Consider the following 25,461-nt stretch of genomic DNA (forward strand, 5'->3'; position numbering starts at 1 on the left):
TCCTGACTGGGCCACTGACAGTGATACAATTAACCCTTAAGGTATGATCCTAGAAGAGTGATTGCTATGTGGGTACTTACAGGTTTTATGGACATTTAGAACAAGAGCCTAAAGAAATAACCAGGGGTTTTAAATTTGGTATTGTGGTTGTGCTATCACTCAAATTGTCTCACACTACTTTTTTATACCACAAAGAACAGTAAATCAGTTTTGCACAATAGTCCAAAATCAATTGAAACAGGTTCATGATGCTTACAGAACACCTCCTGTGTGAGTCAGTATCGTGCCATGTTTACCCAGTCAGCTGATTGCCGTCTGCAGAAACACAAAATGTGCAATATCCACTGATTTTTCAAGTCCCAATTGCATTTTAGTATCACTTCTGCTTTTGCAAATGCTGAGAACAAGAAGTGGTTGAAGTGGGTCTGTTCTTGCAGCTGTCTTGCATGTGGGATGACATCAGGTGGCTGAGGCAGAACATGGCTGTGTCCGTGTCCTCATCCACAGCACTCCAGGCCAGGCAGAAGATGCTTTCAGCAGCAGCACAGCTACAGGTGGGTCCCATGGCATACTTCTGGCTGTTAGCTCAGTGACTTTCTGATCTGCAAGGGACAGAGCTGCCAGCTGTCCCTAGGACTGTCCTTTGGAGCAGCAATCTCATCCTCATAGAAATGAGGCACTGAGTCTCTCCTGCCAGGAAGGAAGGAGTTATATTACAAGTAAAGAGGAACAAGAAAGGAAAGAAACAATGGCAAGAAAGAACAAAAGAAACAGACCAAGAAACAAACAGATATGAACCAGTAAATAATGACCAGGCAGAGAAGCCTGAGAGTTTGCAGATTGGGAATTCAAAGTTATAATCCTAATATTTGCTGCTCCAAAGCCTCTTATAGGCCTATTCACTATTAATTATTAATATCTTAATGAAGCATTTAAAGTCTGTTCTATTCCAGCCTCTGCTACGGAAGCAACCTGAGTGTTACTGAACAGGTCACTTAAATCTGTGTCTCAGTTCACTACTTGTTATGCAAATAGAAATTACACTTTCTCCACCAGAACATTTCTACCTTTATTGTAAAGCTTTGAAGTGTTGGGTTAAGTTGAGTTTCAGGACAACATGAAATCTCTAGATGGCAGGCAGACACTTTCATTAAAATAGTTACTTTTGTGGGAAAATACATTTTCAAAAAGCTGTGTGTTACAAAAACAAGTATATCCAGGCCTTGCTTTCTCCTACCTTTTGTTGAAGACACCAAAACTTCCCAGAACGTCTGTGGTGCACTGCTGGCATTACTGCAGACCCTCACTGCTGGACACTGAGCTGGCCACACGTCCCCCAGGGCTGTGTCAGCACCATGACCTGGTGTGCAGCAGCTGGGAGAGCCTGGGGGGCCATTGCTAACAAAATGCACGTGGGATTTGGTTTACACCTTTTGGTGAGCATGCTGTGCCGGAGAGCAGCCTTCCTGGGCAGCCACCTGTCTATTTCCCCAAAGTGCCCCAAAATGCATCAATACCAGCCTGCTGCACCTTTATTGGAGGTTTATTGAACCTGTGCTCAGCAGCAGCTGCTTGTCAGCCCTTGGAGCTGTCACCAGAGGAAGTTTTAACTGCATCTGCTGAATGTTCCCCTGGCTCAGCTGAGGTGGCACACGTTTGGTTAGCTCAGCTCCATCCCCCTTGTGCAGATCCCCTTGAACAAAAAAATGCCCTGGGAGATACCCAACATCCCTGGGGAATCATGGTTTTATTGACTACCAGAGATGCAAAGTGCAGAGCTTGAAACACAGAGACACAGCAAATATGCCCATGTGGTGTATTCCCTGCTGAAGTTTTGCCAATGTATTGCCCTAAATGCCTGTTGTGTTTGCTGGGTCCCTGAGGAGCACAGGGATTGTCACCCAGCTGCCAACAGCGTGTGGCCTCACGGGATCCGCCAGTGGAAGGATCTCAATAAAGTTTATATGGTTGAACACTTTTTATTGAGGCAGTTAATAGACTGACTCTGCAGGAATTTAGGACAGAATGGAAGAGATCAGTGATGACACAGCTGCTCAGGGACTAGATCAGTAACTTCAGAGACAAGAGGGACTCAACTTTGCCTGTTGTTACCACCAGACAACTAAAGCAAACAAGGCACAAGTGATGGTGTAACAAGCTAAGCAGACACAAAAGTTTTTCAGGGCATGGATCAGTCCCATATTGATATTAGTAGGTCCCCCATTCCCTGTGTTGGAATGTCCTTCACAACATAGTGACAATGAAGAACTGTTTGTTTTCATCTGGGCACATTCAAGTGCTGCAGTGATTACTATGACAATTGGATGGCTATAAGGACTGCTGCCAGGGTCTGCCCCAGCTGGAGACACAGGGATTAGCACAAAATGTACACACTAGACACCCAGGCAGTCAGAGAAGGAGACAAAAAGAACTTTAAAAAAGGCAGAGGAGTTGGGTTATATAGACACCAACAGTCTGCCCTGGAAAGAGATGCACAAAGCTGAAATAGACAACTTATAGTGCCCAAATCCAGGCACAGTGCTGACACTGAGAGTTTATAAACAATTTAATAATATTAGACTTGATAAGTAAATATAACCTGCTAAGTGCAAATAATTAATTTCAGTACAATCTATCATTTTACAATGTCATTAAATTAATCTACAGCACTTCCCCATAGATACAATGTAGTTCATTGTGAATTCAAGTTTTCCTTTTACACTACCCTTCTCCCTCTCCAGCTTACTGTAGATCTCTTGAAAAATCACAAAGTAATGAGCATATTTTAAATGTTATGCATTTTTCTTTACAACATCTGGGAATCTCTTCAGTGGCCGGTCACTGGATTGAGTGTTTGCACCTCTAAGCAGATGCCTTACTGTGTGAGGAAAGGGATTTTAACCAAAATATGTATTTTATGTGGAGTATTTTTAAATTACTTTTCTCTAATCCTCACATATTTTCCTGGAGAGCTTTGCCTTGGTAGTTTTGTGAGTTTCTGCCTGTTTTGTCTAGCACATTCTTGGTATCTGAAGTAAAAGGATTTGTGTCTCTTCAAATCCTGTGCTTCACAAACACACTCCACAGTTTAGCTCCAGAATTATTTACATTCAATACAAACATGAGGGTCTCTTGCTTTTGCTGCTGAAAATAATATGAATCATTTTGAAATGGAGAACAGAGAATGGAGACTATAGTTAATGAACACAGCAAAAAATATTTAAAGTGTCTGTTATGAGTGATTTGGGGGAAAAGGAGGAGTTCTATGTGATCTCTGACATTTGGTTGTGGGAAGGTTCAGATAAGCACCCAGCTCTTAAGCAAGTTCAAATCAAAGGAATCATCAGCAGGCCAACAAGTGCTTTCCAAAATCGCATCCTTCATCTTTACATGACTGGGCAAAACTTGGAAGTTTGGCCCAAATAAGTGCATTTCTTTGCAGTAAATAGGTAAATTAATTTGCCTTTTACAAAGTCATTGGGTCTTTCTGAGGTTCTCCATTAAACATTGGAGTAAACACTGCTGGACCAAATGCATCAGAGTATCCACAACTCAATCCACAAACACAACCTAAGGGAAAACATTTCCTTTTTTCACTAAATTATGTGACTGTAAGGCAAGGGTTTGAGAAACACAGTGTGTCTCATTCTTATTGAAGCCAATAGGACTGATGTCAATGAGCACAAAGTTAAGTTTCAAACTATACTCTCCTGATATGTGATAAATAATTTTCATTTTGTATTTGTCTTCTAGAATTTGCTGGGAACTCACAATTTAGGCAGAGTTTTTTATGAGCCAATCAAGGATCGACATGGCAATATGCTGATAGTTACTGTAAGAGAAGTGGAGAGTCTGTACTCATTTTTTAATGGCAAATGGATGCAGGTATCCAAACTACAAAGCCAGAGGAAATCCCTCTCAACTCCAGAGGAGCCAACAGCATTAGACATCTTGCTTATAACAATCCAGGTAGTGCTTTGCTTCTCTTACTGTGTGTTATTTGCTTTTGTAAAGCCTGTGCCAGAGCCCTGATTTTTGGAAACATCTTGTAGAATTTTAGGCCTTAGTCCAGTGCCCAATAAAATCAATGGCAAGGCTCCCATTGAGAGCAAAGACTCCAGTGGATCTGGGATCAGACCCTTAATATGCAAAATATCCATGAGATTCTAAAGAAATTACTTCAAATTCCTAGCAGGGAATAGTAGTTTCTATCAATTTAGGGAAACCAGGCTATGGAATTTTGTAGCAAGGGATATAAAAAAGCTTTGAGATTATCTGGGATGTTCTTAAGCACCTATACAGACACTTAGAATTTCTACACTCTGTAAGATTTTTCCATCCAACCTTGAAAACTAAATCCAGGTTTTAAACTTTACTGTTCTACTTAATAAGCTTGTTCTGTGGGGTTCAAGGTTCCTTGGAGCCTGGTATAGCCACTAAGGAATCCTTTACTGACCATAACCCTCCTTTAATTTCTGCATCACATGCTCCTAGACTTGCAATTAGAAAAATGCCAAGGTAAGGATTGATCTCAGAAGCTGCTTGGCACACTCAGCTCAGTAACCATCCCTGAGAGCTGAGGGGGTTCAGCCCTTCAGGAATTATCTCTGAACACACATTAAACAGAGACAGTTCGTGCTAAGATTAATACACATTTTCTGTAGGTAACAGCAGCCAATCTCCCTAAAACTGTTGCACAGTTACCCAAAATACAAGACAAATCATTGTCTTAGTCCCTTCTTTAGCACTGTCCATGAGATGATGGCTGCTGTGGTTAATTTTTGAATTAGAGGCACTTTCTGGGGCACAGACTCTACTTTTCATACCGGGAAGTGACAGGCAATCAAAACATATGTTACCAGGTTTTAGGAATGTTAAAAAATTTCCAAAAGACAGTAAAAACTTACCTGATCTATGCTAGATTTAATGTATTACAATGTGTTAAAGGTGCAGAAAATTGTCAATCTGGGCAAAAGTTTTATATTAGGAAAAGCAAACTACAGTCCTGATCAGATTTCCACAGAGATCCTAGTGGAAAAAATGTTCCCCTAATGGTTTACACATTCCTATCTAATGCCCACCCTTTCTTCTATTACTTGTTTAATCATCGAGTGGGTATTTTGTTCATGAAGTGCTTGTGAAAATGAGGGTCTAATTGCACTGCTCAGAGCCAAGCATAGCACTGGCAGATAATTTGATGATTCCAAGAGCAAAGGCATAGGGCCAGGTGTCTTAATCCTCACCCACTGCAGAAGCACACATTTCTCAGGATGGATGGCAGCAGACATCATTTTTCAGGTAGTTTTGGAGAACTGCTATACATAGCCCTGAAAATGTCTCCTGGCCTCAGCAAATTCACCATCAATACTAATTTCTTCTGAGCTCTATTTGTTGATAAAGATATTTGTTCAGAAAATGCTGCCACTTGTTCAATTTTGCAAACTACCAACTCCCATGCTGACAGAGATCTTCCTGTTGACAGCAGGTGATGCAGAGCAGGTTTTGGAGAGGTGTGGGCTGGGATCTCCTTGGGGACAGCCCTGGCTCCTGCAGCCCCTCTCTCCCAGCTCTTCCCCAGTGCTGCTCTGCTCCCTCTGTGTAGTCACGAACCAAACCCGAACCAGGGAACTGCTCTGCTCAAAAACAACCGCTCCTTTTCCCAAGTTGTTTTTCAGAGGAATCAGTTCCCTGACCCAGCTCACCACTGAAATGATCAGACAGGAGGCAGAGGTGGGGGTAATTTAAGCCAGTTTAAACACCACGGTTGCAGAAGATTGAAACCTCAGGTTGTCAGAGCCAATTCCTGCATGACACAGAGACCTTAGAGATCCTGTGTATGGCTTTAAGTCAGAAGTTGTCCAAGTGCACCCGAACTACCAGAGATTATTCATATGCTTAAGCATGTGCTTAAATGCTTTTTGAATTGGGGACGGCTGTAAAAACAGTTGTTGCTTTTCGCTCCCAAACTCTTCTGCTTATGTGGAAAAAAATATGAGATTTTTATGTAGGCCTGTTTCTTTTAAAACAGGACATACTTTCCTATCACAAACGAAGTCAGCAGCGCCTCCCTCCCGGCTTGTATCTGGGCTACCTTAAACTCTGCAGCTCTGTGGATCAGATCAAAGTGCTTGTGCTGCAGAAGCTGCCCAATGTCCTGTGTCACGTCAAAATCCGAGACAACAGCAACGTCTCCAAGTAAGTGAACATATAGATTTACTTACACACACACACACAAAGAACAGTTGTTTCAGGTTTGAATCAATTGATCAAATGTTAATGCCGAGGCAATTCTGCCATTGCAAAATTGTAGGTGGCAGCATGGTTTGGCTCCGGTGGGTGGCAGAAGGGTTTGGCTCCAGCGTGTGCCATCCCAGAGAGCCCTGCTGAGCTCCACAGGTGCACCTGAGTTTTCCCAGCAGTCTGAGGACGTGTCCAGAGCACATGGATATGGGCCTATTGGTTTCCAGGGATGGTATTCCATGGTTATTGCAGTTCTGCACAGGGGCAATGACCTGTTCAGAAGATTGTAGCCTGCAGCCCTGACAGCTTTCAGTGGATTCAGTGCCATCCTCTCCATGGATTTCCACTGACTGTGGGGTGTTGTGTGGGGAATTTTTCTGCTTATTCTCTTGTGTGATATCTGGGGGTTTTTTTACCCTAAACTACAGCAAACACACATATTGAAAACCATATTTATAAATGCCAGCAAACTTCTGTGCTCTGGGAAAGCCATTTTCCCCTTGTCCACTGCTTCCCTTATCCATTGGCAAGGGCCCTGTTTGTACTTCCTGCTCCTTGCCCAGTGGGAAACACATTTTATTGACTTTTTCTGTAGCTTTTTTATCCTGTATCATTTCAGCAACCAGCTGAGAATTTTGCACGAGGAAAAAGGAACTGGATATTTACATAGACAAGGATATCCAGAATGTAGTAGTGAATACTAACAACAATGTTGGAAGGAATATAAAGGCTAAAACTTCAGAGTTTACAGCAATCCCTGACTCTTGAAGTTTCAGATCAGATCTTTATTTAGGAACAGATTGTACCACAACTATTACTTGTCTTGTAGTGGCGTTTCCTGTACATTCTTCTTTTTTTTTTAATGTTTGATGCTGGCTGCTATTCAAGACTGAATACTGGGCAGGGTGAATTAGGGATTTGATCCAGAACTATGATTCCCATGTTTATCAGGTCTCAAATAGAGACATGTGGAGGAAAGCAGGAAGTTCTTTGGCTGCAGTCAGTAGAAGATAGTCCTTCACAGAGATCAAACTTCCTGCAAATTGTAGCAATTTCAAATGCATTTTAAAATATTGTGGTAGATAGGAAATTAAGAATATGAAAGAGAAAGCCTGAAGTGAGAAGCCTTACTGAAATATTTCAAGGGCAGTTGGACTTCTAGAGGAATGTTCAGCCTGATGTAAATGTGCTAGAAAAATAAAACTTTTCAAAGTTCAATCAAGATTGCACAAGTTTAGAATGTTTTGGTATATGAGGATTAAAGTATCAACAGATCCCAAATGCACATACACTGAATTCCTGCTTGTGCATTGAACTGTTGTTATATTTCTAATTTTAACTTGACTCAACATACAGAGATGAGTGGGAATGGATCCAAACACTTTCTGGCTCAGAATCCATGGAAAGTATGGATCATACTTCAGACTGCCCTACTCAATTGTTCTTGTATGAGCTCCAGACAGCAGTGAAAGCTCTCCTCAAACAGATCAATCTACCTCTGCATCAGGTATTTGCCTTTGTGGGATTTATCACCTTTTTAAAAGCCCATTCTTAAGAAAGCAACAAAAAGCTACAAACTGTATCACTGAAAAGTGGGGATTCAGTGTCAGGGTTGCAAGAAAAGCAAAGCAGAGAAGTTTTGTATTCCATTATTCTAAGGGGGAACATCTTCAGTATAACAGTTTTTATCCTGCACATTTGAATGTTCAAGGCTAAGAGGCAAATTTCAACTGACTTCTATTTTTTTCATCTTTTAGCTTATTTGTGCAACTTCCGGCAGGTCCAAATAGGTACTTTTGCATGAAAGTTATAGTTTTGAGCACCTTTACGAAGCTGACAAAGAAAAAGAGGCATTTTTGCAGGCAAGCACAGCAAGTGACAGTTTTCTGGGAGGCTTTGAGCGAGACTGTAGGAAAGGCCCAGTAAAGACACAGCATTTTGCTGTTCTTTTGCACACAGATGAATGTACCCCTTCTGAAACACAAAGTCCCAGACCACCAGATTTCTGTGGGTGAGGAGAGGTGTCTGGCTTCTGGCTTTACATTTAGGTACAAGAAATACATATGTGAATAAATAAAGTCAGGGAGAATAATCTATGATGTGAAAGATCCATGAAAAAATAAGCTAAGAAGTTTGTTTCTTGTTTACATGAATTCCATTTTATTTTGGTCTGCAAAGGTAAAGAGGTCTTCAAGTAGAAGTAAATCATCTTTATATTCACTTCAAGTTCTGTTTGCCAGCTAGAAAGATGTGGTCTTAAAATAAATTAACCTGGTTCTACATTTCTTGATTTTGAAAGGTTTAGGCTTTGCTTTTAAAAAGGAATCCATCAGTGCTTCACCTTCCAGCTAGGGAAGAGCCAAGTAAGACTCAAGCAAATCCAAAATTAAGACAGATGGTGTGCTGCCTTGTGGTCAGTCACTCTAATTCAATAGGGCTCTGTACAGGTCTCTATGTTACTGCAATTGCTTAGAGGTTATACCTTTTGTGCAACTGTTTTTTTCTTCTTTTAGAGTTAGGGACTAAAATATTGAAATCACTGTGCAATATGTTCCTGAGGCTGCAGCTCAGCCAAGCATCTGAGCTCATCCATTGTGCCTGATAGACATCAACATGACCTTGCAGTTAAACACAGATGCAAATGCTCCGATGGCTCAGCACCAAACTTTTATGTTAATGAATTGCACTTCTAATTCCACGGATTTATTTATGTATTTTTATTATTTTTGTGGTAACTAGGAGCAGGGACAGTGGCACTGGGGCACAGCCAGGGCAGAAGGCAGTGCTGCACACAGCAGCTCTGAGCAGCCTCAGGCCACTTCTGCCTGGGCCATTTTCTCTTGCTGCAGCACTTGTTAAACCTTTTCAGTGCTGTGTTGAGGGAGAGCTGCATATTTCTCTTAACCAACCCTAAATTGAATCTTAAAGGTTTTTAATTGAATCCATTTTCATGTTTTCACATAATTATGCAATCATAATCTTGAAAAGCACATGGCATGTGATCATTTTCTGCCTAATAAGAAACATAAATGTTGTTTTCAGGGGGGTTGTGCCTGTGTGTGTTGTTTTAATGTGGAACATTGCAGCTTTAAATCTTTATTTTATGTAGTGACATGAACCCACATTTAGCCACCACCACCACCCCCCCCGCCCCAAATATTTACGTTTTATAAAAATTCCGAGCTTGATGTTGTGCAAATTTTCTTTAATGTTTTATATCATTTGGGGTGTTGTTTATATAAGTGCCATGTTGTAATTCTCTCCTATTCCTTCCCCCGCGCGTGTCCCTGTACAGGCTAAGCACTTCCGTCTGTACACACAGGAGGTGTTGGAACTGGGTCACAATGTCTCCTTTCTTCTCCTGCTCCCCGCCTCAGACGACGTCTGCACTGCCCCAGGACAGAATAATCCTTACACCCCACACTCAGGATTTCTTAACCTCCCTCTTCAGATGTTTGAACTTGGTATAGTAGCTTGCTTCACCTAGAAATATTAACCCAGTCTCCTTATAATAAAATCACAAAGTTGTATCTGTTTTCCCCCTTGTCCCAGTGGAGAGTCAATAAATCACATGATGGCTTTGGCAACAACACTCCCTATAACGGTGTACAAGTTACAGAGGGAGCAGGGCAGTTAAAGCATGCACTGTAGCCATCGTTATTGAAATGCAAAGCAGACAGCAAGGCCCACAGTCACCCACTATGTGTCTATAAGCTTCTCTGCAAGATGATGTTCTTTAAAACTCAGAACCAAGAGAAATTACACGTGACACAGCAGCAAGGCTGGAGTGTGACAGGGGATGCAAAAGACATCTCTAAGTTGTCACAAGGATCATTGCTGGTTCAGCAATGGGGGTTTATGCAGATCCTGATTATAGATGGTCCTACTCAAGGGGCAACTCCTTCACAGCTTTGTGAAAGGTCTGAATAGATCTTCCCATGTGAGGGGCATCTTTTTCCCTTTGATCCCTAGAAAAATGCCAGAGACTGTCCTATTGCTGTGGTGCAGCAAAAGCCTGTTGTGAAAAAGGCCAAAGCACTGGACTTGAATCTCTTTCTTTGGAGAGCACATCTTATCAGCTCCCTTCTTCCACTGCATGGCTGACTGGGCAAGAATTCTCCAAAAGAGAGTTTTCCAGCTGTTTCACAGAAGGCATAAGATGCTTTAGCTTCAAGGTCCTCTATTTCTTATTTCTTCTTCTTTGGTCCACAGAGAAAAGAAAAGGTTCCATATAAAAGCAGCTCATAAAGACTTAATAGTTCTTTTTAGAAAGAATATTAAAATGTGGGGGCTGCTGAGCCTTACATATCAGTCTGCTCTGTTTCCTTCTGGCCTGTAAAACTGGGGATCTTTCTTTCCTCTGCCTTCGAGAAGAGAGAAAGATATGAGCCAAAACTGATCAAGTCAGTGCACCAGGAGCCACTGCAGGAAAGGCCTTAGTGGCAACTGTGTCCCTGGTGATGTCCCTCTCAGAGGTTTATGTGACAACATTACTTTCCTATCTCCTGTGTATCGGTACCAAGTGCTGCTCAAATCATTTATGCAGGAGATCAGATATTAATGGAGTGTCTTGCCTTGCCTGTGTTTGTGCAGTCACAACTCATCCATGACCTACCATCACCCAGCAACACAAATTTCATTTGGATCAGGCAGGAGTACAGCACTGGATTTATGCCACATCAGCCACAGCACACTGTGGTGCTGTGACAGCACTGGGGGTTTCTGCTGCCTGTGGGAGGACAGATGCCAGCTGAGCTGCCACACAATTAGGAGTGGAACAGCCACACAATACATGGTGTAGTCTGCCAAGGAAAAGTTACCCCTTCAAAGGAAAGCTAGTGTAAGAGTTAGCTCAGTGCTTTGGGTCACATGGCCATGGCCAGTGCCCTAAAGCCAGACTTTTATCTTCTGATGTGCCACCCTGAAGCCTGTTGGCCTCTGAGTATGGAGCACATCATTTCTCCTGGTGAGAGGGGCCTGCTGCCTTGCTGTGCAAATTAATGCACAGAGCATATTAATCTCTGATGCAATTAATCTCTTCATCAGAGGTTGTGCACACTATTTGATTCTCATTAGGTGGAACACAGGCCAGGGGCAGGAGTGCCTCTCATTTCAGGGACACAGCCTACATGGGTCTGGCAAATCAAGAGAGCCTACATGGGATGGTGTGGTGCCACCAAACATGCAATACAGCCATCTCCCAAAAGGCATTTCTGGTGCAACCTTCTCTGTTCTGCAATGTTGCTGCAGTGGGAAAGCAGTTCATGGTGGAGAAAACAGTATGGAAAGCTGAATTTTACTTTTGAGTATTTTTTTAAGTAAGCAACCCTCTGGCCAAAGGCAGATGACATTTCAATATGACTTATTATATATGTATCCCTGATGTTCTATAAAGTGACTGTGATTCACATCTCAAATATTAGAAGCTTCCATTCCCCATTAGCTGGTGGCTACCAACTATATAATTGCATAACCACAAAAGACTACGTTGAAGTAACATTTGTTAAAGTAACATTAAAGGGTCTGACTTAAAACCACAAAGGCTCGAAACTTCAGCACTGGAGCCGAAACCGCAGCTGTAATTCACTCAAGAGTCCACCACATATGGCATATGTACTGGAAGACCACACACTATTCACACTGGATCCCTGCAATATCTAGGCATTGCTGAAACCAGAAGGTAGAATTCATTCTTTCACTCTTTTTTGTGAGATTTCTGTGTTCAGATTAGGCCTTTATTGTTAATGCTAAAAATGTTTCTGTGATTGGATCTCTCAGTTGAACAAACTCTTCTCAATTATTCTAATAATGTTTTTGTAAGGGATAAGTAGACACTGTTTTAATTTCTTTTTAAAATATTTTTTATGAGAAGAATATATGCCTTTTACACCTGGAACACCTTGAAAAATGCCCTGCCCCAGTCCAGGAGAGCAGCAGCAGTAAATCCGACTGGGCGCTCGCTGCTCCAACAAGATCATGCTGTATGTTTGCATTTACTGCAGCACCAATGAATGGGGAAGTATTTCTGAAAACTTGCTCTCCCTCAGCAAGTTTCAGTACGTCTGCACTGCCATTTGGAGAGGTAACTGCTCAGTTTCGACTGCGCAGTGGCAGGTTCTGGAATAATGTATCTTTAACACACGAGGTAAATTAACATTTGCAAAGCTCCATGGCACTGTAGCTATTCTGTCTCTGTTACCTCTGGTAAAGAGAATAGTTCTGTGCTGCTCCAAAGTCAAATTACACAAAGCAAGAGGTCATGTCTGAACTTTTTGTGATATCCTTCTGCAGGAGAGTTCAGAGGATGATGGGTGGTAACACCTAAAAGAGTTTTAATTATTTCCCCCAAACTGTGATAACAGTGCAATCCTTTTCCTGCAGAGTCATTTACATTGAAGTTTCTAATTTAAGCCAGCATAGCCCAAAAGAAAGTTATCAGCCTTCAAAATTTTTTTGTTTCATTCTGAAGCACTTAATTTAAGAAAAAAATTAAATATGAGTTTCATTTTCAAGCCACATCACTACTTTTTTGATAAAAGAAATTATGAGCTATAAAAACCTCAGAAATTGCCTTTCCGATTTAAGCTATCAAGGGCTAGATAGCCTCTGGACCTGCATACTAAGGACCTGATTATCCCTTCACTTGGATGTAATTAGAAATTACTCTTTTGAAATCAGTGAAGCTACAGAGTAAATCCAGTGTAAATGAGAGAACTGAAGCCTGTATTATTCATTTCTAGCTTAAAGAAACCCATCCACAGTTAGTTACTATATTTAATAAAATTTGTGTTCTGAAAGCTAAGGATTTCATATTTCATAACCAGAATGTAACAATTTTCCTTTGCACTTGGTCTTTTCACAGCTCATTTTTGCTGCTACAAGGAAAAATTTATAAGCCTGTATTGCCGCCTTTCTGCTGTCATAGAGCTGGACTCTCTGAAAACCCAGCAGTCCCTGAGGGAAGCAATTTCAGACAGTGAAGTAGCTGCAGCCAAACAAAGACACCAGCAAGTTATAGACTACATACAGGTAATAGTCTGTTTCTGACTATTCCAAGGAGATTTTAAGGTGGCTTTCTTAAAAATTGCATGGGGCTGTAATTTGAAATCTAAATGGATAATTATTCACAGACATCATAAAAAGAGCAGTTGTATCAAAAGTGCAATTCTGTTTTTATGAAATTCAAACCCAGAACATGCTTTCCTTAGTTGTTGCTTTTATAGAAGGATTTTTATGGGTAAAATCAAATGACAGTTATACTAGACTGTTATAAAGAAATGTGTCAGTCTGCTTGTAAAACTCCCTCCCATCTAAGGAGGTAAGCTAGCACCATGTCTGGGCATTCATTTGTATAAGAGTTTTTCTTTGTCCGTATGAACTGGGGACATTTTTCACCGTGATAATGTGGCAATTAAAAAAATTAAAATGAAAATTGAGTCTAGGTTGTGCAGACAATCTCCACCAACAATATCACACTCAGGAACACAGCTCTGCATTTCAGATGTCAAGCTGGCCCCAAAAGCAGCTGTGAGCCTGGCCAGCACCATGCAGTGGCACTGCTTCAGTCCTCCAGGGCAGGAGGATCACCAGTGTTACCATACTTGTCCAATTTGCTTATTCTCTGTCCTTCATCCTGATTTTCCTCTACTGCTCCCAAATCAACACTTTACCTACTCAGCTCAGGGCCCTTTGAACTACACTCCATTGTGCAGCACAGCAAAGCCTGTCCTTTTGCTAATGATTTTGACAATTAGTTATTTATAGATAAAGCTCATTACTTTTGCAGAGTATATCTACGGGCATGGTTGACCTGTCTTTCTACAAGACAGATGCAAATAACTTTTCAGCTCTATATTCTTAATATTCAAGCTATCTTCTGTTGGAATAAGGGCCAAGACACCATTTATTCCATTGACAAGATGCTTGGCCCTCCGTAGTTATGAACAAAAGGATAATATTTCTATTTCTCTTTGTTCTGCATGCAGACCCCCTTTGCCTTGTCCACTTGGAGCTTTGGGCAGCCTGCAGCAGGGCAGAGAGGGAAGATCCATTGTACTTCCACTCTCAGTCACCCCCATTCTCACACTCAGAAAATCTAGCTTTCTTGCATCTGCAGGAGAATTTGGAAAATTTTTATCCTTCACATAAAACCCAAGCATTTTTATGTTAATATGCAGGTACTGTATGGACAGTTCTGTGTTCCTCTTCTCTGAAGTGTTTGAGTCACATATCTATGCTGGGAAAATATGGGAGAACATTTTAAACTTCAGTGTTTTGTGCTGAATTATTGTGACAGTGTATTAGGCCTGTCAGGTTTCCTCTCAAATGAAAACCAGCTGTATTCCACCTATTGGCAAAAATATCTCTGCCTACCACATACCACAATCTTCAGTGGTGACCACGAAACCGCAAGAGCATTTGTGTGATCCCAGATCTAACACAGTGTTGAAGTCACTACACAAACCAAACATTGTAAAGAGCAAGGGAGTCTATATAAATGCAGTTCTGAAAAGGAGTCAGAGGGCAACTGAAAAGTAAAAATTATTGAAAAAAACCCCAGACAGAATGTAAGGTACTTGGAGTCTTTACCAGAATGTTGCAGAGAAAGGAAAGAAATCTACAGACACTGAAACTAAAATTGAAGTTAAGCTATAATACATATCATGTAATGCTTCAAATGTTCCTAAATTATAAAAGAACCACCGTTCATTACAATGTCCTGCAGAACAGCACCAGGGGGAAAACCAACAGGATTTGCATTTAATAAACTGCATGCAGGACGGTTCTTGTTTGGGGTTGAGGGAGGATCACAGAAAGGATGTATAAAATCTCTAAAATCAAATAGGTGAGATGTTTGCTAACTGGAATTCTCTTTATGGAGCTACACTGAAGTCTTGAAATTATGCAGGATTATGAATTAATCTCTGAACCATTTGCTATTCTTATTGATGTATATTCTTAGCTCATATTAACTCAGTGGCAAGGCTTGCACTGACATCATTGGAGTCGGGATTTCACCTTTACATAAAAATGGCCATACTAGGTCAAAACCAAGATCCAGCTGCCCAGCTATCCTGCCTCCAACACAGCTCATCAGGAACTACCCCAGCAAATCTGGCATCTACAGTATCCCTTGGGAGTAAATTTCACACTTTGAATATGCATTTTGTGAAGTATCTCCAGCTCAGAGAAGTCATCTTCAAATATCAGTCTGCAGGCTCTCTGATCCCTCTGGCACTCTGATCCCTCTGGCACTCCCCTAGCAGACAATTGTCACTGCACAGGGTACCCCTCACTTTTGCCTCTCCATTACTGACTGAACCCTCACTGCATTCTTGCAGAATGTAGCTTGTGTAACTGCAAAGCAGCTTCTCTCAAACACTACAATATTAATAGGAAGGCTCACTCGACATTCAGAACCTTCTGTAGGAAAAGTGAGAGGGAAGTTCTAGAAAGGACACTGCAGCAGGAGGGTATTTACTCACAGCTACTCTCATTTGATGGTTACAACATTTGCTCAGCCATCAAAGATCTTGAATGGCTTGAAGATGATGTTAAAAGATGTTGAAAGTGTTCCATTATCAAAACATCTTCTGACCCACACTGAACAGCATCTTTCTTCTCTGCAGAGATACTTAAACCTACGTCCTGCTATTGATTCAGGCACTTGTCTCTTATTGCCATCAAAAGGCATATCTTAGAACTGCTTTTGTGTAGATTTATACTTTTAAAATGTATGCACACTAAAATGGTAAGGGAGAAACTGCAGTTTGGCTCATAGCTGTACTTCTGCTCTCCACTGATGTATCATGTGTATCAAAGAACATGTGTATGTTCTTTGTTAAAAAATAGGTGTGACCTGAGCAATTGCTTTGACCTGGGTTTGCAAAGATGCTCCACAAGTCTCACTTTTATTCCAGTGCAGAATCAAACCAACTTCCAGGTGTGCTACAAACTGATCAAATTTTTAGTCTGTCAAAATACAATTTTCATTTTCTTTCCATGTCAGACTTTAGGTCTTCATTCACCCTTACTAACTACACATTCTTAATTGAGGTACCTCTTAACCAAAATCAGTTCAGATCTCCTCAATCTGAATGTTCTTTTGGGGGATCATGCTCCTCTCTCTTGGCAGTGACTACAGACTTACTTGGGCACTTGAAGAAGTACACACTTAGGTAGACTTAATACTCATACTTAACTGTATTTTGTCACTATTGTTTTATTCACAGCAAATTGATGAGATCTGGAGGGACATGAGATGGATCACAGAAGCACTGCAATATGCAAGATACAAGCAGCCAGCAGCAGGCCTGCCCATAAAGAAGCTTGTGGATCTTTCAGAAGAACACTCTCAAAAGAAAATGAGCTCCACCTCTTCACATCTAGACTGTCTTCCTTCACCTCCCTCTTCTCCTGAGCCTAGAATCCAGAGGAGAAAAGCTATGAGTGGTAAGAAAACTTTTCCTTTTTTACCAAGCACTCTTTGAACTCACTTTTAATTATAACAATTCTTGTATGTCCTTTCATAAAATGAGTAAATTTTTCCCATGCCTGTCAAGGTATTTTAACAATCATTTTACCAATTATTTGGCACTTAGTATACTGAGATCCTTCTATAATCTTTACAATCATTTTTTACTTTCAGCTGCTCAGAATAACTGCTCATCATCAGCCAGCTTTGTCACCTCACTGTTCCAGATCATTTAATGAGCAGGTTGGAAGAGACAAGTGCTATCACTGGCTTCTCCATGATGTCCAGAATTCCAGTAAAATTCACCCATGGTGAAAGCTGACAGCTTCATTGTTTGCCTACACCAGCAATCTGCTCTTTCATATGGAGGGAGCTTTCTCTTTGTCCCAATTACAGCTGCAGAGCCTATGGTAAAGAACATTACCAAAAGCTCTTCAGAGCTCTGATGATGGCTGTGGATTAATTGTGCACACGTTCAGAGTTTTGTTTGACTGATGAGACATGAGTTGTTAGCAAAAGCTATTGATCCATTCTCATCACTCATGTATCTGTTATTCCTCCCCACAGTTTTCATTAATTTGACAGAATCTAACTCAAATTTTTCCAAAGTTTCCATTTGCCACCTTCTGTTTCTCAGGTATTACAGCCATTTTTTTTCCAGGCTTTCAGTGTTCCTCTGTTTTGCAGCAATTATTTCTCATGCTCCTCTTGCTTTGTTTTCATAGAGCAAATTTTTGTGCCAATAGTCCAGTTTAACAGCTGTTTTCACACAGCTCTCAGAGTTTTCAGTGTTTTAGAGAAGCATTTTGAATTACACAAATAAGTACCCACCTCCCTGACCATTATTACTTCACTGCATAGCCAGAAAATTAAACTGATGAAAGAAATGGATCACAGGAAATAAAAATGAAGCAAATGAAAAGCAAATGAAACAGCAACACCCATTTTGCTAACAGAATAAGGACTTTGGAGGAAAAACTAAACCATCATTCTGCTGAGCTGTCTTTAAGCAACAAGTAAATGAAACAGTAGAAATAAAAGCCACAGATGCTGCATTAAACTGCCATGACCATTATAGTAATAATAATTTGGGTTTTTTTCAAATTGGCAGTTTTACACAGTTGAAGAAAATTAATAAATCTATTCTGATTAGATTTCATAAGTTTAAAAGAAAAGAAACCCGGTGCTTCTTTTCTTTTAACCTCATGAAAGAAGAGGCTGGTGCTTTGCTTCACTCCATTACACAGTGGTGCTCTTTCTCAGCACCCCTCCCTGAGCTGTTTTTCCCCTGTATTACAGACCATGAATACAGAATAATCCTTGGCTCTGGTACAGTGCAAACTGCAGTTTTATCTTGTCCTGCACACCCTGGATTCATTAGTGGGCTGTATGGCAATTTACACAAGCTCCAAGTGAGCACTCAGCACTGTATAAAATCAATGTTTAATTCCTGGAATCTAAGATAAACCATCCAGGGCAATGGAGCATCAATCTATTCTATCACACATGCCACTATTCATTATCTTATTGATCCTTCTGAAGCCCAAAGACAGCAGCAATTTCAGTGCCAGTGTGAGATTTGATCCACAAATTCACATTTGAATTCTGTGTGTCTGTTTTGAATTTGAACACACAAGGCACCTGATGGCCAAAAGGGCAGTTTTTATTTATCAATCTCCATGTTGTGCCTTAAGCCTCTTGCCACACTTATAGTTGCACACTGGTCACCCTTACAGAGATATAAATCTAGAGTAACTTAACTGACATCTTTAATAAAAACAGAACCTGGATTAGAGATTTTCTCTCTCACAAATCTCCAGGTCTATGAAATTTAGTGAAAACAAAATAAAAGAAAACAGATCCTCTCAGAACTTACTCCCAATTCCAATTCCATTTTTTCCCTGTCTTTAACATAATAAACTAATTCTTTCTGGTTTTCCTAATTCTGCCACCACCTGTCTAACACATCTGTGAGTCCCCCCTGACAAATCCTCCCTGACTGCCTTTGCTGCCACCTTGGCTTGTGGCAATTTCACAGAGAAAAAACACGCACACATTTCCAGCACTGGAGATTTAAAATTAGGACAAAAACGACATAAATGACAGTTAAGCCATGTCTCTGCCGAGGTTGTCTTGTGAGTGTTAACCAGTTCTCCTTGCAGACTCCCAGCCCTGCTCAGATGAAGAAGGCTGCTCCGAGGTCTTCCTCCCAACCGACAGCGACTACGACTCCAGCGATGCCTTGAGCCCAAGGGAATCAGACCTGATTTACTCCTCATCCCAGGACATCTCCCAGCAGGCTGGCAGCGTCCTGGGTGGCAGTGCACCCAACGTGCTCCAAGCCCACGACATGAAGCCCTGCCTGGCACCGAGGGAAGGCCTGACAGAGTGTGGTGTCTTGGACACCAGTGCTGAATGTTGCACAGAGCAGATGAGCAGTCTGACAATGTCAGGGCTTACACCAAAAAGCGCAGACAAGTCCTCCAGCTCCAAGCAGCCACTGGGCTTTTTAGGGAAAAAAAAGTTGGGGAAACACCAGCATTACAACTACTTCAGCCGGCAGCACCGCTGGCTGCGTGTGCACAGCGAGACTCAGGCGGGCTCTCTGTCAGAAGGTGTCTACACCCAGCATCTCATGAGATCTCCAGATTTGTCTCAAGAACCTACCTCCAGCGAGCAGGTGACCGTGCCCATCGACGGGTCTCGGGGCACTTTTGTACCTCATGCATCCAGCCTTCCCGAGGATGGAAGAGGCAAGTATGAGGAGCCAAGGCAGGATGTGCACAGGATACACGTGGAGCCTTATGAAACAACATTTCTGGATGAAGAGGGCGAGTCCTGGGCAATGGGCACAGAGCCTGCAGGACACACAGATGTGCACAGTGCTATGCAAAGGATCCCGGGGCCAGAGGAGCAGTCGGGTTCTGCTGTCCCAGAAGTTTTCAGCAGCACCCTTTAACCCCACAGTCCTGCACTGCTTCCCATCACTCCACATGAGATATGAGCATTGTGATCATAAAGGCCATACTTTCAAAACCACTGGTAAAAATCCAGCTCCTGAAATGACAATTTGTGCCACTCTAAAGAATCCTAATTGTTTGACTTTGTCACCAGATTTCTGGTCTCACAGAGGTATCATCTGTCATGAAGTAAGCATTATTATTACTGGCATCTGCAGCTTTGTAGGTAGAGTCATAACAGTCACCACATCACAATGTGCAATTGAGTATCAGGTTTTGCAGGTCTCTTCATTTCCATGTTTCTCTGAGCATGCAAAATTTTAAGCATGAGTGGTTCTGCCTGCAAGTTATCAGAAGTTGTAACATCCTTGGTGACCTTATGTTAGGACTGTGTCCTAAAGGTCTATTAACCTGTTTGCCACCACCTCCTGCAATTTTATTTTTTTTTTTACTTTTCAGCTTATCTTGAATGAATTTAGGTTGGATATAGCTGAAATACTAACTGGTCTAGTAAAACTGATAACCCAGAGTTTCTAGCCACTTAAAGAAATTAAAATTCTTTCAATATCCAGAAAATGTAATCAACACCATCTCTGAATGCTGTCAGAGCCTGACATAATTATCACAATTGTTTTTTCAGGAGCTTAGATTTCAAATTATTTAAGTAGCAAGTTATTTTAAAAGCTCAGGAGATGAACCTTTGAGGTCAAGAGCAGGCAGAATGAGGCCAGGTTCTAGATGAATAATATGCAGGGTGTATGTGAGATTGAAGCAAAGTTTTTCTTTTCTTTTCCCCACCAAACAAAAGCACATTTTGTTGTGTTGGCAACACTCTCACACGCCCATTGGAAAGAAACACCCCTATTTTTATTCCTGAATATTCACCATAAACTCCAGGGGTGTTTGATCACCATGTCTGAAGCTGGGATATTCTGGCAACTGAGATTAGGAAAGTTTGGGGTGCAGTTTGAGTGTAAGATTTTCTTTCTTTGGGCCCCAAATAAATACTAATGTGATAAGGAGGTTGGGATCTTACTGTATTGTCTAAAGGCTAATTACAGTGAGTCAGGATTTTGTCCTTTGCAACCACAAGAAGTACTACAGAAGATGATCTCAAAAATGAAATCTACATTAATCTGAACCATAACACTGGAGTTACTAAGAAATGAACTAATGTGTAGAGAAACCCCAGCTGTTGCACAAGCTTTAATTTTCTTAAACAGTTCTTGAAGTTTAATTTTATAGGCCACATTCCTGCTGGTTAAATTCCCTCACTCCGTGTTTGTGTAGCCTTCTACCTTTCAGTTTTCCAGCCTCCAGGTGGATACATTCTAAGGCCCCCAATAAAGAGATTTGAGTTAAATAGTTGAGTTTACAAGTCCTTGAGGTAAAGGTAAGGATTTGGGCCCATGATCTGTGGTCCTTATTAAAATAGCACTTCCATAACCCCAGTGCTATTAAAATCCCTGCAAACTCAATCCATAAATTCAAAAATAAATGTTATTCACTATTTTATGCTTGGTCAGTATGTGGAAGCCAAGAAGAGTCTTTGCAGTGATAGGAAGGGCAAAAATTTTCTATAAGGGATTTACATTTGTAACTTCTCTTTTTGGGAGCAGGAAGTTAACTTCTTGGACAAAAAATACTCATTCATTACCTGATCCACAGTGAGGATGGAAAGACTTCCATTCACTCCCCCAGGGTTTGGATGAGACCCACACCGAAAATTCCTGTGGGTGAGAAGATGCAGGGGGAGCAGCAGTGGCAGTGCCCATTTCAGCTAGAAGGGCACACATTGTATGGAACTGGGGATGGGGAATGCCTGACTCCCCACAGAGCCAAGCAGAGGTGTCTGACTGTCACTGAGGGCACTCACAGCTGGTTACTGGAGATTCTGCTTATTAGCAGAAGGCTTTTCACCAGGGAGAGACCAACAATGTAATGCTCCTGTGCAAAACCAAAATAATTGACAGTTTTCCAGTGTTCAGCACCTCGCCCGGGCTCCCCTAATCTGTTTTGCCTCTAAAGAAAACTGCCATAAAACCATTAAAGAATAAAATAACTATACACTGAGGCTATATGTTTTTGCAGGAAGTGATGTGATAGAAAAAGATGCTCCTAAATGAAACCCATCTCACTTTTCTTTGGCTCATCAGGAACAATGAGGGCAAGAAGTAGCAAAATCTCCAACAGAGAGGCAGACACTGCTGGTGAGATAAGGATGTAACAATCTCTTCACTGCCCCTGCTGCTGGATCTTTCCAGAAGCAGGGATGTAGCTAATAAAGGACTGGATTCTCTACGTGAAGGAAGGCCTTGACTTCATCATAATCTTCTGTGCTGAGATGAAATTTGACTCTGGGGTGCAAATACCAGCAAAAATCTCTCCTGTCCTAATTTTACCCTTGCTACGGAAGTAGTGTTTAGGTGATGGCTAATGGGATGTGCTTCCTTGATCTACTGCCTCCAGACTGAAGTTCTTCCACAAACTTTAATAGTCAAAGCACGAATTGATAGTTCTGGGTTTAAATATTTCTGGCTATAAAGCACTGACTTACCTTCAGGTAAAAATACATGTTCTTTGTTCAATATTGCTATCCCTACCTATTTTGGGTCTCCTTAAAAGAATAGCAGTGAACACCCAGAGATAAATAAATAGCAGAAAGCAGTGCCTTTCAAGTACTGCCATAATACAAATCACAATTCTTTTCCGTTCTCTTAGGAACATCACACACACATTTCACAAGCAACTTCAGCAATTGAAAAGAATCCTGGAAAATGCACAGCACAGCACTGTTAGCCCCACTCCATAGAGTGACTCCACCAGTCATTCTTCTGAGTAGAGCTGAGCAAAGGCTCACAGTCCAAATCAAACTGAAATTAGGAGTCCAGGCCTTGAATTACTGGGAACCCTTTCACCAGGCTGAGCTCGAGTGCCCCTCCAAGAATTCTTGCACAGAGCTGGCAGTGCCAAGGCTCAGAGCCTGCACCACACCAGTTCCAGGGGCCAGCAGTTCATTCAAAGGTGCCTGTGCCCTCTTTGCATCAAGTGGAGCTCTTCTCTCTAAAGGCCACTTGGGCTTTGCAACTTCTGGGTCTCTCTTACTCATCCATCTGGCACCAGAACTTTTGTCCTTCATTTTTCAGGGAGTATTTTCTCCTGGTCTGAACCCAGTCCCTCCTATTTCTAGGCATGACTTGGACTGGCTAGAAAAGAATACAGTGCTTTAATATTATGACTCCACAGAAAGAAAAAAAAATGTAGGCCATATCTCCCTGTTTAGTGGTCTCAAACTTTCCTGTTCCAGCTGGTAGGAAGTGAGATATAGGTAAACTGCAAGGTTTACAATCAAAATTTCTTGCATCCACAGAAAGGCAGTCTGCAAATGGACAGTTTGTCTCAAGATACCTGGCTCAAGCATTTATTTCCCATGCTTGTATTTTTTACTTTGTTTTAAAGACTAATTAACAATTGGATGTTTTTACATAGTAAGGCAAAGAAATCACATGTGGCTCAAGCATTTATTTCCCATGCTTGTATTTTTTACTTTGTTTTAAAGACTAATTAACAATTGGATGTTTTTACATAGTAAGGCAAAGAAATCTATAAAATAATGCTTTTAAATATAGACATTAAAGGGGGAGAGGGGAGATGGAATATTTTATCCTGAATATTCATGTGTTTTAGAAAGAGACAGTGCATCTTTAAATTCTCCATGGTATACAGAAATGCATTAAGTTGCTGGTCAACTCTTTTAAGGTGTTTAAATGCATGGCTCTTGACTGTTATGTAAAATTTCAATACAGCCTTACAAACAACAAAGGTATAGTGTATTTGAAAATAGGGTACACAGTTTGGGAACTTACTTTGAATTTCTCTAAGGTGTTGAACTTTGCCATCAGCAAAAACTATTTTCAGTAAACAGGCCCTGAATTTTCAGACAATGGAGATTTCATCAGGTTTTTCCACTACAGAAAAACATAAGTAACTAGAATGCTTTATTTGCAAGTATAACTTATCTTTTGATCGCATGAAGTGGAATTCATAAGGCTGAATCATGCCAGAAGTGAGAAGGGGAGCTGTTGGCCCCATATATTCTTTGCAGGAAGGCAGGGCAGCATTCCCCAAGGTCAATCATGGCACAGAGGAGCTGGCAGCAGGGACTGGCCAGCAGGGCACCCATCCTCCCTGGAGCAGCCCCCAGAGCCCTGCTTTGGCTCAGACATTTCTGCAAAGCCAGGAGGCGTCACCATGATCTGATCAGGCTCTGGAGCTGCCCACCCATCATTGCTGGATGCTGGAGAGATCCCACCAGCTCAGAGGTCACGTCTCCTCAGTGCTGTGTCTGTGAGCTCTGACCCAGTAGCTGGTTCTCAGCCTGGGGTTTGGGGTGAAGGAGAGCCAGGCTGGAGAATTCCTTCCTCAGTCTTTTCACACCGCAGCATCCTGGGCAAGATTCAGCCTTTACACCAGTCAGCCCACAACAGCGGAAGGTGTTACTAAGCTTGGCTGTTACTAGGCTACAGACAACCACCTATGTAGCTTTTCAAAAAACTAGGAACAAACTTTTTATGTTTATTGTTATTTTCTTTTTTTTCTTAGAAAAGCAATGTGAAACTGATCTGACATTGGAGAAGTTAGTGTGGCACTAATCTACCTTATTACTGTGAACTGTATTAATTATTGAGCGGATTTGAAACTGAATGCACAGAGTTTTTGTGGTTTGCTTTATGTAAGGGTCCGACTGGGCACAGTCCTGTTGTCTGTGGGCCTCACTTCAGGTTCTTTGCACCAGTATAAATCAGCAGTTTCACTGAAGCTGGTCAGGTACAGACCATGTACAGCCCAGCACAGTTCTGTGTGCCTGAGACCCGGACCAGTGGAGTCATCATGAAAACAACACATTTATGCTGGTGTAAAAAATGATGTGTGTAAGGAAGACAAAAGGTGTTTGATCTCAGAATATTCCCCTGGAGGTCACAGGGATCACTGGAGCCGGGCTCGGAGAGTGAGCCCACCACCCTGTGTGACTCCAGTTGTACTGGGGGAAGCCCTCACTGCAGAATTCACTATTGCTCCCTGTAATAGGGACCACATTTCTCTCCCACCTTATGCAAATGAATCCCCTTCTGAATGCAATGGGAGTTCCAGTCATTTTGCTGATAAAAACAAAGACTTAATAGGGTTATTGGGGACTTGGGGGAGGGGAAGAGGGGTTGTTTGTTTTTTCCCCTCTGAGAAAAAGTAATTTAAGTGAAATGTGCGAGGCAGTGTTTAATTGCTTCCTGCCTTGTTTGTACATAGCAATTTGGCTGTTTATTGGTTGTCTTTGTTGAGATTTTTATTGTAACTTGTTTCCATATATGCAACCAAGCGTATGTTAATGTTTAAATTTTGGTACAAAATAATGCACAATTTTATGTGCTCTAAAACTTTGTAAATATCTCAATGAACAATGTATGCTGTGCTAACTGTGAGCTTGGGACTTGACACAATATTTTGACGCATATGTACCTGTGAATGGCTTGAAAAAAATCAAAATATATATTGAGGATGGCCACAAGCCAAGAGTAAATGAGTGCCGTATGACTCATGCTTCTTTAATAATTCCTGAAAGAGGCATGAATAGTACATAAAATAGAAAATAAAAATAATTTTCAGGACTACAAATATTTTTTATAACTTCAGATATTAAATACTATTTTAGAAAAAAAAATATCGGTTGGTAAAAGAAATCTTACATTTATTTGAGTAAATCATTGCCATTAAAATATTCTTAACATAGAT

At 41.3% G+C, this 25,461-nt stretch overlaps 1 protein-coding gene across 5 annotated transcripts in view; it reads left to right on the forward strand.

Moving 5' to 3' along the window:
- Positions 1-22,923, forward strand: part of ANKFN1 (ankyrin repeat and fibronectin type III domain containing 1) — a 105,081-nt gene extending 82,158 nt beyond the window's left edge. For 4 of the 5 annotated variants that reach the window (XM_039716454.1, XM_039716456.1, XM_039716457.1 and 1 more), the window contains 8 exons: positions 438-554; positions 3,754-3,969; positions 6,029-6,195; positions 7,597-7,747; positions 9,536-9,704; positions 13,103-13,269; positions 16,473-16,692; positions 18,877-22,923. In XM_039716454.1, coding sequence (XP_039572388.1) covers positions 438-554; positions 3,754-3,969; positions 6,029-6,195; positions 7,597-7,747; positions 9,536-9,704; positions 13,103-13,269; positions 16,473-16,692; positions 18,877-19,673 — 2,004 coding nt within the window. In that variant the 3' untranslated portion in view covers positions 19,674-22,923. Of the gene's footprint in view, positions 1-437; positions 555-3,753; positions 3,970-6,028; positions 6,196-7,596; positions 7,748-9,535; positions 10,511-13,102; positions 13,270-16,472; positions 16,693-18,876 lie in introns of those variants that run through there. The other variant, XM_039716459.1, reaches the window with a different exon arrangement.
- The last annotated feature ends 2,538 nt before the right edge of the window (positions 22,924-25,461 follow it).

Source organism: Passer montanus, unplaced genomic scaffold (assembly GCF_014805655.1).
Source record: "Passer montanus isolate IOZ18808 unplaced genomic scaffold, ASM1480565v1 scaffold35, whole genome shotgun sequence".
In the NCBI taxonomy this organism is placed as follows: Eukaryota; Metazoa; Chordata; class Aves; order Passeriformes; family Passeridae; genus Passer; species Passer montanus.